The sequence below is a fragment of the Echeneis naucrates genome, chromosome 23, assembly GCF_900963305.1.
Source record: "Echeneis naucrates chromosome 23, fEcheNa1.1, whole genome shotgun sequence".
Classification (NCBI taxonomy): domain Eukaryota; kingdom Metazoa; phylum Chordata; class Actinopteri; order Carangiformes; family Echeneidae; genus Echeneis; species Echeneis naucrates.
The window spans coordinates 5,512,358-5,529,959 of NC_042533.1; the positions used below are offsets into that span (position 1 = coordinate 5,512,358).

The 17,602-nt window shown below is 42.3% G+C and overlaps 1 protein-coding gene across 1 annotated transcript in view; it reads right to left on the reverse strand.

Annotated features, from left to right (window-relative positions):
* Positions 1 to 17,602, reverse strand: part of LOC115037198 (protein piccolo-like) — a 50,714-nt gene that overhangs the window by 31,266 nt on the left and 1,846 nt on the right. Inside the window, 3 exon segments of the mRNA XM_029495698.1 lie at positions 1,283 to 1,517; positions 13,613 to 14,647; positions 16,063 to 17,022. Coding sequence (XP_029351558.1) covers positions 1,283 to 1,517; positions 13,613 to 14,647; positions 16,063 to 17,022 — 2,230 coding nt within the window.

A 17,602-nucleotide genomic window follows, 5' to 3' on the forward strand; every position in this document is an offset into this window, starting at 1 on the left:
CCTGAAGAGCTTTCAGGTTCTTCGGATTTCACTGGTTCCTGTTTTAATTCCTCCTGGGTTTCATCAGGTTTAGCAACCTGAATGTGGTCTACAGGAGACACATTTTCTGTAGCTTCTCCAGGAGGATGAGAAGCATCTGCTGTGACTTCTGCCTTTATTTCTGAACTTACCTCACTATTGACATCAGGCATGAAACTGTCAGCCTCAACTTTTTTAGTGGTATCTGTTTTCTCTGCATCAACAGCTGTGGTTACTGTTCCTTCTGCAGTATCTCGAAGTTCATCATCATTCTCTGTCTTTATTATTTTCTGCTCTTTTTCTCCTTCATTTGTGGCTGCAGAATCTAGCTTTGAATCGAGGGGATCTGAAACTTCTTGTGTAAGTGCTTTGGAGATCGCGGTCTGCCTTGCCTGAACTGAATTTGTTGTCACTTCTGAAACATTTTCTGGAGTGGGCTCCCCTTTCTCGCCATCTGTCAAGGGAGCTGCAGCCTCGCTCTGAGGATTTGGCTCCGTTTCTACCTCAGCAGGGACGGCTGTCTTGTCTAAACCTGTATTAGTCAATAGATTTTGCTGCTCACTTTGCAGAGGGATAGAGAGGTCCTCTGTCACACTCATGGAGCTAATCTGTTTTTGCTCATTTGCTGGGATATCACTGACAGGTGCACTCTGTGCTTGTTGTTCGACATCAGATGGTTCTATTTTAGTGTGACAATCCTCTTTGGTTTTCTCAGAGCTACTCTCTTGTTCAACTGCTGGGATTTCACTGGCAGTTGCACTTTGTGTCTGTTGATCAGAATTAGATTGCTCTGTCTCAGATTGAGGAAGGTCCTTTGTCATTTTCTCAGAGCTACTCTCTTGTTGATCAAGTGGTGGGATTTCATTCACAACTGCACTTTGTGTTTGTTGATCAGAATTGGACAGTTCTGTCTCGGGGTGAGGATGGTCCTCGGCTACCTTCTCAGAGCTACTGTGTTGTTCTACTGCTGTGATTTCACTGGCAGTCTCTCTTTCTGTTTGTTGATCAGGATTAGACGGTTCTGTCTCAGATTGTGTTTGGTCCTCTGCTAATTTCTCAGAGCTGATTTGCTCTTGATCAACTACAGGAATTGCCAGTATATTCTCAGCTGCAGCTTTCAAAATCAGAGCCTCTTGCTCAGACACTGGTTCAGCTTCTTGTGGTTTGTTTTGTTCATTTGACTTTGGTGTTTCCTGAGGGGCATTATCAACAGGAGGGGCACTAACAGAAAGAACAGCATCATGTTCAGGTGAAGCTGATGTACTATCAGGTGTGGGAATGGGTGCAGGTTCTACCTTGGCATCAGGAGCAGGCTGGGTTTTGTGTGCTGCTTCTACTACAGGTTTGCTAACTATAGCAGCAGGGGCAGGAGCGGTGGAGGGAGCGGGAGAAGGAGCAGGTGGCTGCTTCTTTGGAGACGCCATGGATGGAGGTGGTGTGTCTCCCAGCTGGCCTGTTACAGCTCTTTGGGTCTGACAGCTGAGGCAAAGCCATTCTTTCTGTAAGACAAAGATGAGAAGAAATTGTTAGCAATTAGTATTAACTCCTAGACTGAATTCCTGCATTTCGATTTATACCACTAGACTATAAAACACATTATATAGTGTTAAGTACTATGTGCAATCCAGACAAATAGTTCTATGTGTTTTCTGAATTTTAACACAGCTATGAGGGGGAAAACATTAGTTATAACGTCACTGTGACAAGGCACCAGTCTGACTTCTTCTATTTCAAGGGGAGCTTTTACAGTTAAGGGATTTAGATATAGGTCCATGCATAATACATGGTAATGGGACAGGGGTTTACCAAGGCATGTCAGAAAGAGTCGGGTGGCCTTTTGCAGACGTTTCGTGTGGAAGGGACACAGTGCAGAATCTGCATTTGCCATGCTTTAAACATGACAATAGGGGTATACCTATATCCTAAAGCACCTGATATCTAAATATAGGCTTTTAAATCAACAACTGTTTGTTTAGTTTGTTATATTTCTAATCAAATGGCAGACTTAAAGCATGCCTTTATTTTCAAGTTCAACCATTTACCCTCAATCTGTTCCCTAAAAATTACTCGTTGTTACTTACTTGATCCAGTTGCAAATCTTAACACTGCTGCAGCTTGCAATGGGAGAAGGATCTGTAGTCTCAAAGCTCAGCTAAATCTATCCTGACATGGTTGTTTTATGTTGTTTATTCCCAACTCCTCACTTAAACACGGGCTCTTGGGCAACATATCTAGACTGAAGACCCTGCTGGGGGCTGCAATTTAAGGGCGACAGCCATTATTAGAGTTTAGGATCCAGTACTTTTGCTTCAGGTGTAAATAATAGTGATAATTACCAATGTTTGGATTTCAGAAAAAAAAAAAAAACCCTGCCGGTTTGCAGTTGAGGAGACATGTAACACAGACACATGCACACTCATCTGTTCAACACATGTATACAGTGATTATGAGAGGTAATAGTCAGCATGTTTTCGAGCAGCCTCCACACTGACTTAAACAGCTCAATAGACATCTCACCTAATGTTCTGCTATTTTCTGCACCCCCCCACCCCCCATGAAAGCCTCTGCATGGCTCAACAGCAGGGTTTATGCTAAAATTCAGGCTTCAGAGGAGATCACCAGCATGTTAAGCCGTGCAGCAGACAAACCACCTCTCTCCAAGTGTCAACTCTCAACTCAGTGAGAGCAAAAGGAACAGGCAGACAGGAGTAGGATGGAAGAAGAGCAAATGTTGCAGTAGCACAGTCTGGGAAAATAAAGCAGGAGCTGCCTTCTTACAGTCCATACCTACACAGTAGGATGCTTCCACTTAATGACACAGCTGCACACAAATAATAGTGCCATGCATGTAGTCCAAACTATAAAAAGGAAAGAAAATGTTAATAGTGTGTTAAAAGATTTTATCATCTATGTGAAACTGTGACTCAAATGTTGACAATGGTAACGAAAGAGATGGGTTAAAGGACTGAAGACATCAGGGGGGAATAAAAGAGATGCCAGCGCTCTTTCCATGTACTAAGGTTTGCTGACGTTAGGGAGAAATCCTGTTAATCCTGAGAAATGATGATGGACACAGTACAAATGCAAGTACGTTTTGTGTCTGTGTGTACGTGCATGTGCGTGTACCAGCACGCGCTATCAACATGACCCCTCCTACTCGCTCCTGCTGGGAGGACTTGAGATGGGAGCATCTCCAGCTTGACAGCTTTATCGGCTAAACCAGAGAAAGCAGGCAGTGATAGGAGGAGAGATGGCTGCCGACAGGAAATGCTGAAAACCCAATCAGACCGTCGGTCAGTAGCAGCCACTTCAGAGCTCGTCCTCACTGACATTATCAACACATGACTACAGGAATGCTTTAGGCTTTTACTGCCACCTCAAGAGCACATGGCCAAAGTACCACTCTCCCTTTTTTTTTTTTTAAGTAATTTGGAAACACCCCCAGACATGTTAATTTAATCACCACTACTAAGTGGTCAACCATAAGTATTTCCTGCTGACATGTCTGAAAGCAATCACCCTGAAATGGCATTAATTGTGCTTCTGGCTTCATTTCAAGCAGCACACACAAACTTTGGCAGCTCCATCTTTAACTGACAGAAACCAGTTCAGATGTCTCTCTAAATAACCTGGATTACTTTTCATCTGAGAGTACAGAGATAGCATATATGTGTTTTTAAGAGGCATGCTTTCTCTGTTGCTGATGCGCTGAATAGTGATGCATTTAGACATCAAACAATTAGATAAAATTAGCTGGAAAAAAAAAACAACAACAACTAAATCACGAAATATTTGCTTACATTGTATGGTAAAATGTAGCCACAGAGAAATTTTAAATCAAACTCATGGTGGTGGTATAAGAGATACCACCAGTTCCATCTCTTTTTTTGTAAGATTGCCTTGCCAGTCACACTTACAAGAAATGTGTCAATATATAGCATTTCGACTGCAACTTTAAAATAAATGGAATATGCCTGTGTGCTTCACTCACTCTGTCTGCTGTGACAAGTTCAGGAAACTGCAACAGTCAGACAACATCTTACGAGGACGGTTTCTAACCCCGCATGTGGAATGATGAGCTGACAAGCTCCAGTCCACAAAGAAGAGTTTGCGACTGTGCTTATGACAGACATATACCCCGATGAAAAGAATGAAACAGCTTGGAAGAAAATGACAACTTGCGTGCATCTCTCCCAACATGAAACTCCCAAACAAATAAAGGGTCACACATAAATGAGTTAGATCAGATTCAGTTTGAATGCGGCAAGCTTTCAGTCTTCTTCAAACTTTCTCCAAGGACGCAGAGACTAGAGACAAGATGGGTTGCACCCTTGTTTGGTTATCGTTTACAACTGGGAGATGGAGAGTTGTGAAGGTCGGTGAAGCTCTTTGATTAAGACGAGATCCTATAAAGGCTTTACTCAGCTAAATTTAGCCAGAGTCTGGCACAGAAAGATGGTAGAGGTAGAGGAGCTAGAGCATCATGAGACAATAGATAAAGACAGATGAGAGCAGAGATGAGCCAAGAATAAGAAATTTGAGGACTAAAAAGGTGATCACATTGTGAGACATGAGAAAAAGGAGCATGAAGTAGAAAGGGAAAGGGTGAGGCAGTGGAAGAGAGGGAGCTTAGTAGTTATTGGAGGTGACTCAACACCAGCTCCTGCCAATAAGCTTGACATTATCACCCAGTAAATCTGCAAATCATTTGCTGGGAAGTCGAAACAATCTGCCGTTCAGGGCGACTGCCAGGATGACCTTCGAGTGTTACGGTGCAGGTTAAAAATTTAGCAGATGTCACTTACACATTGGCCGAGTCCTATCCGCTTTCAGACTAGCTTCTGTCCCATTAGCTTCTGCTGATCAGTGCTGATTCTCAATTAGGGAAAGACACAGAAAGGGGCTATGAGCATGCCTGAAAAGTCAGTGATGACAAGTTTCCACATCCAGCCAGTAGGGAAGAAAAAAAACAAAACAACAACAACAACAAAAAAAAAACAAAACTTTATTAAGCTCTAAAGGTGCTGGTGTTGCCATATTTCCAAATAATCATCCATAAGCTTGAAATTAGAGTTTTAAAAATCGATATGCTAATGATTAAATAAGTATTACTGTTCTGAACACTTGTTTATTTTAGCCAAAGATAAATCGGATTCTTTTCTTAGCATGTAGCCACTAAAGCTCCCTTGGAGGTTTGCCAGTGATAGCGTGCCAAAGACTAATGGGATTGTTGATTAAGGCAAACAAAGACATCAGCTTTTATCATGTGTGATCATGTCCTATTGACAACTTATCTTAATAAAATTTGTAGCCATATTTCCTCATGTGAATTTATTCTTATTGCTGACATGACCTGGATTGTGATTAATCAACACTGATGTTCAGATGCATCAAAGATCATGGATGTTAACAAAATATAATTTTTACTATATGGATGATTAAGCTGTTGAGAGGCCAGCGTCCTTTCTGCTTAATTCACCTTTCAGTGCTAGAGCTCTTGCTAAAATGAAAAACTGGAATTTGCTGCTCTTTTCTCAATGATGAGTGTTGCTGAGTGGCCAACTTAATTATCGTGTACTAGAGTGAAAGCAGAACATAACAGCATCAGCTCCTTTGCAGGCCAAAAAAGATCTTTGTCCTAATAAGTGTCCCACTGTTATTTATGTTCCTATCTCAGAGTACAATGTGCAGAATGCATATTTTTCCCACTGATCCCTGCACATGTTGATGTAATTTTCATTTAAATCCTGAAACTAAATGCTACGTGAGTGGTGATGGCCTCAAGGCTGGAGGACTGGGCTTAAAACCAAGAGACTGTTGGCTTTAATCCTAAAATAATGTGTGTCAGAATGCAGGCTGTGAAGATGAATAAATGAGAGGGTGCTGTCCAAAAAAAAAAAAAAAAAGAAAGTTGTTTTTAACCCTCAGCTGCTTGGAAACCAGCACTTGGGAACCGTGGTCGTACTCGTCATATCCCAGACGGGTATGTGTGTAACTGCATGTAAGTGAAGCAAATTGTTGTGGGCCCTTCTGAGCAAACATTCCCTGGAAACATGAAGGTTGAACAAAAGTTGATTATCCAATCCTGTGTATAAATCTGTCACATCACTGAAACAAGAGCCAGAGCGTTTCTTTTCTCTCTTAACAAAGACGTCAGGCTCTGTCGCTCCATTGAGGACTGATATTCCCCTGCCAGGTGAGTGTATCAGCACCAGGGGAGAGAACAAGTGTGTTACAGCGCACACGTGTACGCTGTTTTTTTTTTTTTTTTTTCCTTCTTTTGGAGGATGTGACAGAAATGAAGAGGTTTGAGACAGGACCTATATATATACACCGAGCTCTGGGATGAAGGAAAGAGAGGCATTTGTTTCAGACCATTTTCTGCGTCTGCATCTGTGCTTGTTTATCCGGAACTCACATCATCATCTGTGCCTTCTTTCCATTTCAAATAGAGGAAGCTGAGTTGAGTTTAAGACAATCGAGACTTTCTACCTTGTTTTCTGTCTTGTATCTTTGCTTAAAAATGCTCGTTGCTCAGGCTTCATCTTAAATATTATATTATTGAAAGAGCCATGTTTAATTCGTACACGTGTGTAACTACTTCTTGTTCAAATATGCCATTATTTGTTTCGTATCAACAATGAAACATGTGACAATGTACGATTTGAGGGATCATGTGGGGATTCGGTGGAAACGTTGGGCTTAATGAGCTGTGGGCTCATTAAGTGAAACAAAAACATCTGTAAGCTCGCTGTTATTTAAAGCAGACAGTGTATAAGACAGACTGGCAGAAAAGAAGCTGCGTTTCCATATAACCATCGAATAAATTACATCCTTGCAGGATGCAAAGCAATGAATGTTAATTACCTACACTGGGTATTCAACGGTCATGTCTAAATTAACCCATGGAACAGAAACCTATAATTTATATCTGCTTTACAACCATGTATGTCCCTGCGTGTAACTGTTATATTTCATGGATGTTATCTGTTGCAAACTTACATGAAATAGAATAATTTATTAATAATTAATTAACAATAATGATAAAAAGATAAGTCATATAAATTATGTCTGATAAAACATAATACAAGTTTTCAGTTCATTTGCTTTTGAGAAAGGTTAAATATATCACTAATAAATGAATGTGCTAAAAAAAAACTAACCTAAGAAAAAGAAAAAAAAGCCCTTATCAATTTGAGATACAAGTATAGTTGTTTTTTTTTTATTACATAGTTCATACTGGACTTTAAATTAATGAAAATATTCCCAATTTAAGCACAAGAAGTGCCAAAGTGGAGATATTTCTAAAGAGACATTTCCCTCCAATCGGTCGACTAAATTTCTACTTCAACAAGCACCGCTGATCAGAGAAACAGTTCAGCCTGACAGAAACTAATCAAATCAACACAGTAGGATGCCACACAGAACAACTGTCATGATGAATTCAAGTTATTTCAAGTGTTGACTACTTCATATACCCAATCAAACTCTTAAGATGTGACAATTCATCAGATGCTCCTTCTTCACAGTAAATTCTGCCTATAGATGGTGACTCATGAGCACTAAAACAAACCACGACAGTCAGGCTGTCATAGTCTGCACTGCTTACAGCAACATACTGTAGGTTGGCATCCATATTCTTTGTGACACCGCCGCCTCCCTCATCTCACTTCCCCTGTTGGGCTCGTCTACCTGTCAGTCTCCTCTCCTGGGTCTACTCACTGTCTCTGTTTTGGGCCTCCGGTCCCTGTTCGGATCATCTCACAGTGTGTTTGTGTATCTATTTCTCACATTATAATGAGATGTGAACTTCTCTTTGTGTGCTTGGTGCTTTTATATCTCACAATTGTAAATGAATAAACAAAGGAGCAGTTTGAGGCTACAAACTTGTGTATATCTCTTTCAGCCCATCCATCTTACTCCAGTTGCTCTCCCTTCACCACATTCCTGTTTTTTCCAATAACGAGGTACCGCCTTTAAAGGTGGGGATGGCGAAAAGAAAAAAAAAAAAAGATAATCCACTTGGCTCTCAGGTTTTCTAATGCATGAAAATGATTTTTGTAGGTGAAGCCATTCTCTAATCCAGGTTCTGTTGCTGGTCTCACCTATTGAATATCAATTTTTAGGGAGAGAGCCAATCCATTTTAGGGAGTCAGACAATACATCCACCCATAAAGCCAACAAGATTTTCTCAATCCAAACCAAATTCTGTTTAGTCACTGTGGTGGAGCGTTTGTTGTGTGTGTGTGTGTGTGTGGGGGGGGGGGGGGGGGGCAGCAACTGTCAGGATGTAAACACAACACCCTCTGCTAGCTAGATGACGCCTTTGCCAAGTGTCTGCGTGTCTCCGCCCGCCTGTCCTTGCCTCTCTGTCTCACCATGGCTCGGGGCTGGCATACACAATGTTTTGGCTTTTCTCCCCCTCCCTTTTCCAAGGCACCAAACCTCACTGGCTAAAATATAGACTATTATTAGTAAACAAGCATCAGTAAATTAAAAAGTGGATAGTTGAGTAGGGGTTGAAAAAGAAAAGAAAAGTCAGTTTGCTTTGCCTTGGGACGGTTGATTTTGATCACAGCAATTTCTGAAACAATAGTAAATTACTTACAGCTTGAAAAGGGTCCTGGACCTACTAAATGTAACGTACAAATGCTCAGGCAGAACACATACTTTACATCTACAGTATGTTCCCATTCCTGTCAGTGTTCATGCTGCCAATTTAGCTCACTTGTCCCGCCAACAAAGCAACATATTCTCTTCTGCACACTCAGGGACACACACATACACCTGAATGTCTAAAAATACTATCTATTTCAAGCCTTCCAAGGTGGTCATGTGGGGGACTCTGTGGGTTGCCTGGTGCAGCAGAAAAACCCATTAAAAAGAGAGAATATGAAAGTGGCAACACAAAAGAGTTGTAATAAAGAATAGAAAGCGGGAGAAAAAGCTGCCCTGCAGTTGCTTGTGTTCTCTCTGTTGTGGCTCTTTGGTGGGTGGGACTATTTTTGTACATTTTAGCCCCCTGGGCAAGTGATGGGAGAGTTGTGAGGCAACTGGACTGTATGGAAAAGAGACACACTAACTGGAGTTACACACAAACAGGAATCAAAGTACAGTAAATTACATATTCCTTTATTATGTGTGTTGTATATGCACAGTTAGATATTGAGAAGTAAGAACAAATGGGACCATACAGAGGTTCAGACTTTACTGTACAAGTGTGATCGTTGGATAGTGCTGAAGACTGCAAGCATGCTTGACATTTATACTGTATGTGTGTATGCATGACCGCCAAGTTGGATAGTGCTGAAGACTGCAAGCATGCTTGACATGTATACTGTATGTGTGTATGCATGACCGCCAAGCCTTTATCTGCCAGTGCAGACTCGGAAGGGTTCAGAGCGTGGGAGGGAGGCATGGGCACGACCATGGAATAACAATGAGGAGGAGGACACAGGAAACACCATGCGGTGAGTGTGTGTACTGTATAAGCATATCGAGCCTCAGAGGATAGCCAAACAAACATGCAAAGACGGACATAAACCGAGGCCTGAATTATCTTAAATTATTTATGTGAACACATAGATCTGCATAAAACCAGTTTGTGCTATTTTCATCTAGTTCTTTTTGTGGATTTAACAAACAAAGCAGAAAATTTTACAGAGCTTCAGACACTATGCTCATTCAGATCTGAGGGCTTGTGTTTTTTTTTTTTTTAATTTCCTCTTGCTCTGAACCTGGTTCATGTTTCTACGTTTCCAGCCTTTGAGGCAAAACAAATGCTGGAGATGAAAGTTATGTCAGACTTGCAGCCGAAAGCTGGTTTCATAGGAGATAAGGGCAACCTTTTTTCCAAAATACTGGACCATTACTTTATAGCTGATAAAATACAAAGATGAGCGGTTATTGTATGTCTTTGTTTATCCATTTGATGCCTAAATCTTTTCAATATGAATGAATCTGACTAAAATAATGAAGGCAATGGAGACAAAGAATTTCAGTTTTTACGATTATCCCTCTCACACAGCCTTACAGTTTTGAATAATTAAAGCTTGGGAGACCTTTTGATATATTACAGCAAAGCACAATCCTCTGATGGGTATAATATATACCGCAATACTGCAAAGCTCCAGACAAGTATTATTATAAATAAGCAATTTGCCAGAATGAGCAAAAACTCACTGATATAAAGTGAAATGGTTTTTATTTAATATGGTGAATTTTTACGTCAGACTCAGTCTCCAGGTCATGAAATGAGCTATAGACTGTCTTAAATTTGCTGTGACTAACTATATTTTGGGGCTTGGAAACTAATATAAGATCTAGTTGGTCTAGGTGATGCAGGATGTAGCTGAGAGCTGAGAGCTCTGCTTTTATCTGGATTCTCTGATTTGTGCTTGTTAGAAAAGTAGTGCCTCTTCCATTTTACGTAAGATGTGAGAGAACAGTGAGAGAACTCATTACCGTTAAGGGCAACATGACAAGGAGCCTGAGCTATGGTAACATCACTGAGCAGTGAAGACCCAGACACACATTTACAGATATCCCTACCTCAAAAGGAGTGACGGGGGAAAAGCAGAGGGGTAGCACTACCAAGGGAGAGTCTAACTAGGAGCCAATTATGTGTTTAAACTAAGGATAAAAAAAACCAAAAAAAAAAACAAAACAGACATAATTCAAGAAAATTTAGGAAAAGATGAAAGGACAAAAAAAAATTGAGAAATTATAGTGATATTCTGAGAAAGGTGGCAAACAGGAACGGGGCAGAAAACAGAAAAGATTAAGGTTTGAGATGAGGAGGAAAGAAGAAAGAAACCATTAAGGTGATTGCCACTCCTTCTGAGGTGTCTATTTTCTTGACTCATTGATGGGGACTAAGCACAGACACCTGACTCTAGGATCGAGTCTTGATTGAAATGACAGGCTTCCTGTTGCCCTTTAAATCCTTTTAGGAAGGAGAGATTACACCTTCACATGCACACGTGTTGACACACAATGTGCATGCATGCTCATCCTGCACTAATTTAATAGAAAAGTTAGAAACGTAGTTAATAGCCTGAAGTATCGCATGTATACAGGCAAACTCATGAAGGAAAAGTAATTCCAGCAAGCAGTAGATCTGATAACTCCACTATATTGCAAACAAAACATTCTTTTCAGCACACAAACACACACACACACACACACATTCACTGTGACCCACTCACATGCGTCAGCAAATGGCCCCTTGCTGACAGCCAACATTATGACAGCGAATGACACGGAAGCGAGGTGCAGTATGTAGGGGGTAGATGACTCAACCAAGGTGCCGTATGAGAGCGAGTCTCTTCCACAGAATATTCCACAAGGTATTACATCAACTGAATCCTACTATTTCCACTGAATTATTAAACTTAATTTAGTCCAGCATGAGTCACATAAGATTCATGATTCTTGTGCAAGTGCCTGGATCCGTCCCTCTAAGTAACAACATTCAGCTGGTGATAGTGGCTTTAAGCGAGGTTGTTGTTAAAAAAGACTAATCTATATCCAATTAGAGCATCAGAGGCTCGAATGCCCATCTCTCAAGCATAATTACATTTTCTTCCCCCATGCTTGGCCTCAATTAAGTGATTGTGCAGTTCAGCTGCTCATTACCCCAGCGAGAATGGCAATTACCAGCTGTAGGAAAAAAAACAAAACAAAACAAAAAACTCAAGACAGAGCTCAAGACTTTAATGGTCCTGTTACCACTGTAAACAAACATCGGCCATCTTGTTTTGTGCTAACCATGTTGCAAGGCATAATTCAATTAATACTATCGAACATTCATTACTGTGCTGCACCACAACAAATCCATCGTTTCCAATCCGCTGTGACCAACATAAGAGCGAGTTTCATTTCAGCATTTCAAAACGTTTTTCCAGAAGCAGATTTGGGAAATACATCTATTCACTTTCTGGGACAGAGTTCAATGAGACTGATGATGGCAGCCTGGCTGTCAATAAAGAACATGGCTTAGTCCAAAGATCACAGAATTAATCTGTTGGCACCTCTGAAGCTCACACGCAATCTTTCATCAAACAAACTTTTTGTTTCTTCCTCTTTCCAGTCTTAAAGCTAATCTTAGTTTACAGTCGTTTAATCAACAGGAAGTGAGAGCGATATCAATCTTCTAATCAAAAAAGACTAAATGTCAAACTAAATTCAGAGCACTCTGCATTCGTACAATTGACTGATACTAAAGGAAAGGAATGTATGTACTCCTTCGAAATCCGATATTCTTTTGAAATATATATTTCTACAAGAAAACGTTGATTTGCCATGAGAATTTAGCAGCTCCTGCACACGGCTTCGATCCTCTAGCTGTTACAAAAGCTCCTCAGAGAGCCAGAAATACAGAGCAGATTACAGAATGCACACGCAAACCAAAAGCTAACAAAGCAGCAACACGTGAAGCCAGGATAGAGTTGCTGGTTGACAAACACGTGATTGTGCCATGAGTCACTGACCATGCCAAAAATCTCAATGGCCTACTGCTTTTCCAGTTATGTGGCTACTAATTTGCAATAAATGTATAAACCCTCAGCAAATCGATTAAAACTAAGAAGCGTTACGCAGAATTATACGCAGGTGTAACATGGAATATATTTAGTATATATGGAGTGATGTGTTTTGTCTGCATGCTGAGAAACCACTCAACTGAAACCTCTTTTTGGCCTCTACTCCCACAATATACTGATTCTACACCATAGAGTGCCATCTGTTCACGGGGATTCAACACACAATCATGTGATGGGACGACGCGCAGCATTAACACCAGCAAACCATTCCCTGCACCTCAGAAGATAAGCACGCCAAGTGTTTGGTTTCCATGTAATCAGTAAGCAAGCTGAGACAATGAATGGGCACATTCTCGCATACACAAAGACACGCAAGCAAACATGTATATGCGTATTTACATATTTTCCTGCATGCAAGTGTTTGACCACCCCCACCCAAAAAAAAAAAAAAAAAAAAAATAAATATTGTCTATTGGATGAAAGAAGGAAGAAAAAAAAAACCTAAAGCCAAAAAAAAAAAAAAAAAAAAAAAAAAAAGACAAGCACTCAGACAGTGAACATGGTATTGACTTTCAGAGTCAAGTGTTAATTGTTTCGAGTGCTCTTTGATGATGGGATGTCCATTTAAACAACCTCATTTATCTTCACATTTCTGGCTGCCCTGTCCACTGAATAAAAGCTTGATAGTCATGAGACTGGCATTTTAAAATGCAGCATAATTGACCACATCCATTCACTCAACGGTCAAATGTGTGCAAATGTCATTACAGTGTCTGTTTGAGGTGAACTAATGTACTTAGTACAACTAATAACATGCTATCTTCATTTCAGAGTACTTTACTAGTTGTTTCTGAGGACAAAAAATTCACAGCTGAAAACTGTTCAGCTTCTGAAGGTATCTCTACAGTGACCTATTTCAATGAAACATCTACAGGATGTTTGCGTTCTATTTATAAATGACAGAATGCATAAATTACTGGTAGGTGCAGTGTGTTGAAAGCACAAAAAGGTGTCGAGCTGAGGAAAACTGCAACAATAGTAAAGTTTCTTACCTCTCCTAAATGGGGAGTAGGATTAAATCCACATAGATTGCACACAGTCTTCTTGCATTCAGTGCAAAGGCTGAAGTTGGGTGCGTCTGATGATCCGATGTTCAGCTCCACCTTACAGAGAGGGCAGCATTCCTTTGTTGTTGAGGCTGGGGCGGATGCAGGTTTGGCTGCTGGAACTTTCTCTTCATTCTCCACAGAAATGGTTCTGGGGGGTTTCTTGGCTTTGGCAGGTGGAGTGTCAGGAGCAGATTCCGAATCAGGGGGAGATCCAGGTGCAGAGAAGGGGGAGTCAGGTGGTGAGCCGGGGCCTGAGTCAGGAGGAGAACCTGGTCCAGAGTCAATGGGGGATTCTGGTGGTGACCCAGGTGGAGAATCTGCTGTCTTTTCATCCTCTCCAGTGACTAGATTAGTGGCTGAACTCAACAGAGAGGATCCAAAGCTGAACATCTGAGAAGCAGCAGCAGGAGGTTTCGCAGATTCGGTTAAACCTCCAAAACCTCCAAACAACTTCCCACCCACTGACTCCTCCTGTTTTGGTGCAGCCTGCGCCTGAGGCTTCGCCGTTTCCATCAAACCACCAAAACCACCAAACAGTTTCCCTGTAACAGATTCTGCAGCTTGTGAAGCAGCTGCAGGAGGTTTAGCTGCATCAGTCAGGCCTCCCAAACTGATACCTCCTAACCCCCCAAAGAAGCTAGACTCCTGTTTGGACTTAGCTGGAGACTGCTGGGGTGTGGACTTCTGCTGAATGGGACGCCCTGTCTTGGGGTCAATTCTGGGGGATCCGACTGAGGAGCCTGGCGAAAGGGGTCCCGGAGAGGTAGGACCCGGAGATTTCTGTCTCGGCGTAGTTGGCGGTGTTAACCCTGGGTCGGTGGTACTCTGCTGCTTTATCAGCAGCTTGCCAGGCTTGCCAGGTGCTTGTCGCTGGGGTGAGGGCGGGGCCGAGCCTTGTTTTGGTTTTGTCATGCCAGGCGGATCCACGCCTCCCATCGCTCGCTGCATCTGGCAGTTCAGACACAGCCACTCTTTACCCTGTGCATGCAACAGAAGATGGGTCACATTTGACAGGAAATCTTTTTCACACTGTTGTGAGCTCAGACATTGACGGCATGACATGGCAATATCAACACAGGCAGACATAACCAGTTAAACTTATGGAACTTTTGGTCCACAAAATGCAAAGACCAATACAGAGAGACATGTCCATTAATCAATGTTTAAGATGCTGCTGAATTCTCTTTTCTGCAGTCATTGCCTCTTTATAGCCCAAGAGAATTCAAATCTGGTAACAGCCGCATAAATAATGATCAGTCGCTGGATATTTAAATTTAGACAATGCTCACATTTTTGTTTTTTCTCATTACATTTAAACAGAAGCTGACTCCTCCTGAAGAATGTTTGAGTGTCACAATAACCAAGCCTGTTTAACAGGTCCCAGTGTGCAGAAACAACAACTGCCCATGTATCAATGTCTGATATTCACTCCATTGTCAGCAGCACTGTATTGTTTACAGTCATGACAAAGAGAAGTAATTTATTGTCTTTGTCAGGACAACAGTTAATTTTTCAACGCCTCCTTCCACAATGGTCTTTGTTTAAAGTCACGGCCTCGAGCCAGCAAGGACAGTGTGATCATTATTTATAACAGAACAAAGTGAGTACTTTTGTGTGTAATTGTATTTTTGCACACGATGTAAACAGAGACCAGGCCATTTCACTCAACTGAAAGCACACTGCAGTGTAGGATACTTTTACTGTAAACATCAATTAACACGTGGAGCTTATTCACAATTCAACATCACACAAAAATCCGCTTCTGCCATTGATCAGTCTGCTGAACAACTGACCCTGCGCTGCATAGTCACAAATCCCAAGGAGACGCTCGGGCAGGATGAGCCAGTCATTTTGGTGTGCTGTAATCAAGGCCCACCAGCGTTTACTGTCCATGTGTGACGGAGCACCCTCACTGGCTAGCACAGTATCTTCCTGTGGCCATGACATGAGTCACCTTGATCAACATTCCCTGGGTCCATATGGTCCCTCTGTTCCTCAAAGCATGTGCCACTCTTATAAGATGCATTCCCTCCACCGAGCTCAGCGAACAGAAAGGTGCTGCCAAAAGGCTACAGTTGGATTCAGCCAGACTGATCTAATTTATTGATTATTGCTTTATCTAATATACTACACTAATAACCCTAATATCCATTGCTTTCAATTCAGTTTGATGATTTTGACCATCAATAAATGGATATTTCCAAAACTGTATATTTCACACACAGTAATCACGTGTGGCTGCTCTCAATAGTATGCACTGTCCTGTACATGATTATTTGATAAATGCCAACTGTATCACAACATGTGCAAAACACTTTGCACATGCAACATTTATTGTTATCTAACATATCACAGGATATTTCTGAAGATGAAAGAAGTAAAGAGTGTCTTACCGCTGAATCTGGGGGGCTGAACCCACAGAGGCTGCAGACCTGGTTTTTACACTCAGTGCAGTTATTGTAGTTAGGCGGCTCCTTGGACCCAGTGTTCATCTGGGTGGTCTTACACAGTGGACAGAGGCCACCTCCAGTCTTTCCAGGAGGCCCTCCACTTGTAGCTGGATCCCCAGTTTGCGCTCCAGGGCCAGGTGGCCCTTGCTGCTTTGGCCCAGGCTTACCTGGGCCTTGTTGTGTGGGGCCACCTTTTTGTGGAGGAGGGCCACTCTGTTTCACACCTGGACCTGGTTTGGGGGGCTGTTGGCCAGGAGGTGCTTGGCCTGGTGGCCCCTGACCTTGCCTGGGGGCCTGCCCAGGTGGTCCTTGGCCAGGAGGACCTTGGCCTGATTTGGGGCCCTGGCCTGGCAGGCCCTGAGCTTGCCTTGGTGCCTGCCCAGGGGGTACTTGGCCTGATTTGGGCCCCTGACCTTGCCTGGGTCCCTGGCCAGGGGGTCCTTGGCCTGGCTTTGGCCCCTGCCCAGATGGGCCCTGACCCTGTCTCTGAGGTCCTCCCTGTTGGGGTCCTCTTGGACCTGGCCCTTGCTGAGGACCCTTCCCTGGTGGCTTTCCTCCCTGCTTGGACTCAGGTGTTGCAGATGCATCTCCCTCCTCCTCATCCCCAAATATTCCAAACTTGGGGATGTTGACATTGTCACCCATAGAGGATATGGAGGAGGAGACGGAGGAAGTCATAGACGACACGGCACTGAGCGGGTTGGCCCCGCTGAGGAAGCTGGAGCCAAACATGCCAGTTGACTTGGTCTCTGTGTCTTTAGGCTCCTGCCGGAATCTGGATTCAAAAAGGGTGAGGGATGAAGGGCTGCGGCCCGGTGTTGGCTTCCCAGGTGGACCCTGGTTGAAGGCGTCTACAGTTCGGCTCTTACTGAGACCTGTTGGGCCCCTGGAGACCCCTACCTGCTGGGATCGCTGCTGAGCATCAGATTCTGAAGGTCTGGAAGCAAGAAAAAACACAGATTGTGAGAAATCCCCACGTATGCTCAATGTTTTACTTTTAACCTAAATTTAATAGCTCAGATCAAACACAGTCAGTCACATCTGCCACAATATATTCCACTAATACATGTACAAAGGAAACAACATTAAAACTGTTACATCTACATGCAACTGTCTTTTATGATTATCCCAATAAGATATTACAAGAAAAAATCTTTTTAGCAGTCTAATATGTTGCAGCATAATTAAGACAATTATGATTCACTTTTTTGTCTTCCAACAGTCTTGATTCATATTTTTAACCAATTTGCCATAATCATCTCAAACAGTGTTGTTCAAGATATTAGCTTCACTCCACTGTTTCCACAGTATATAGTAGGACTGTGCTAATAATAAAAGTTAAGATCATGGCGCTAGCTCTCAGGCCCTTTCAACACATCAGTGGACACAAAATGTGTAGCTAGGAGCCCCGGGGTAAAACTGACAGGAAAGAGAATACCACTGACTGACACAGAGTGTAGATCACTCAGATATAGAAGGAAAT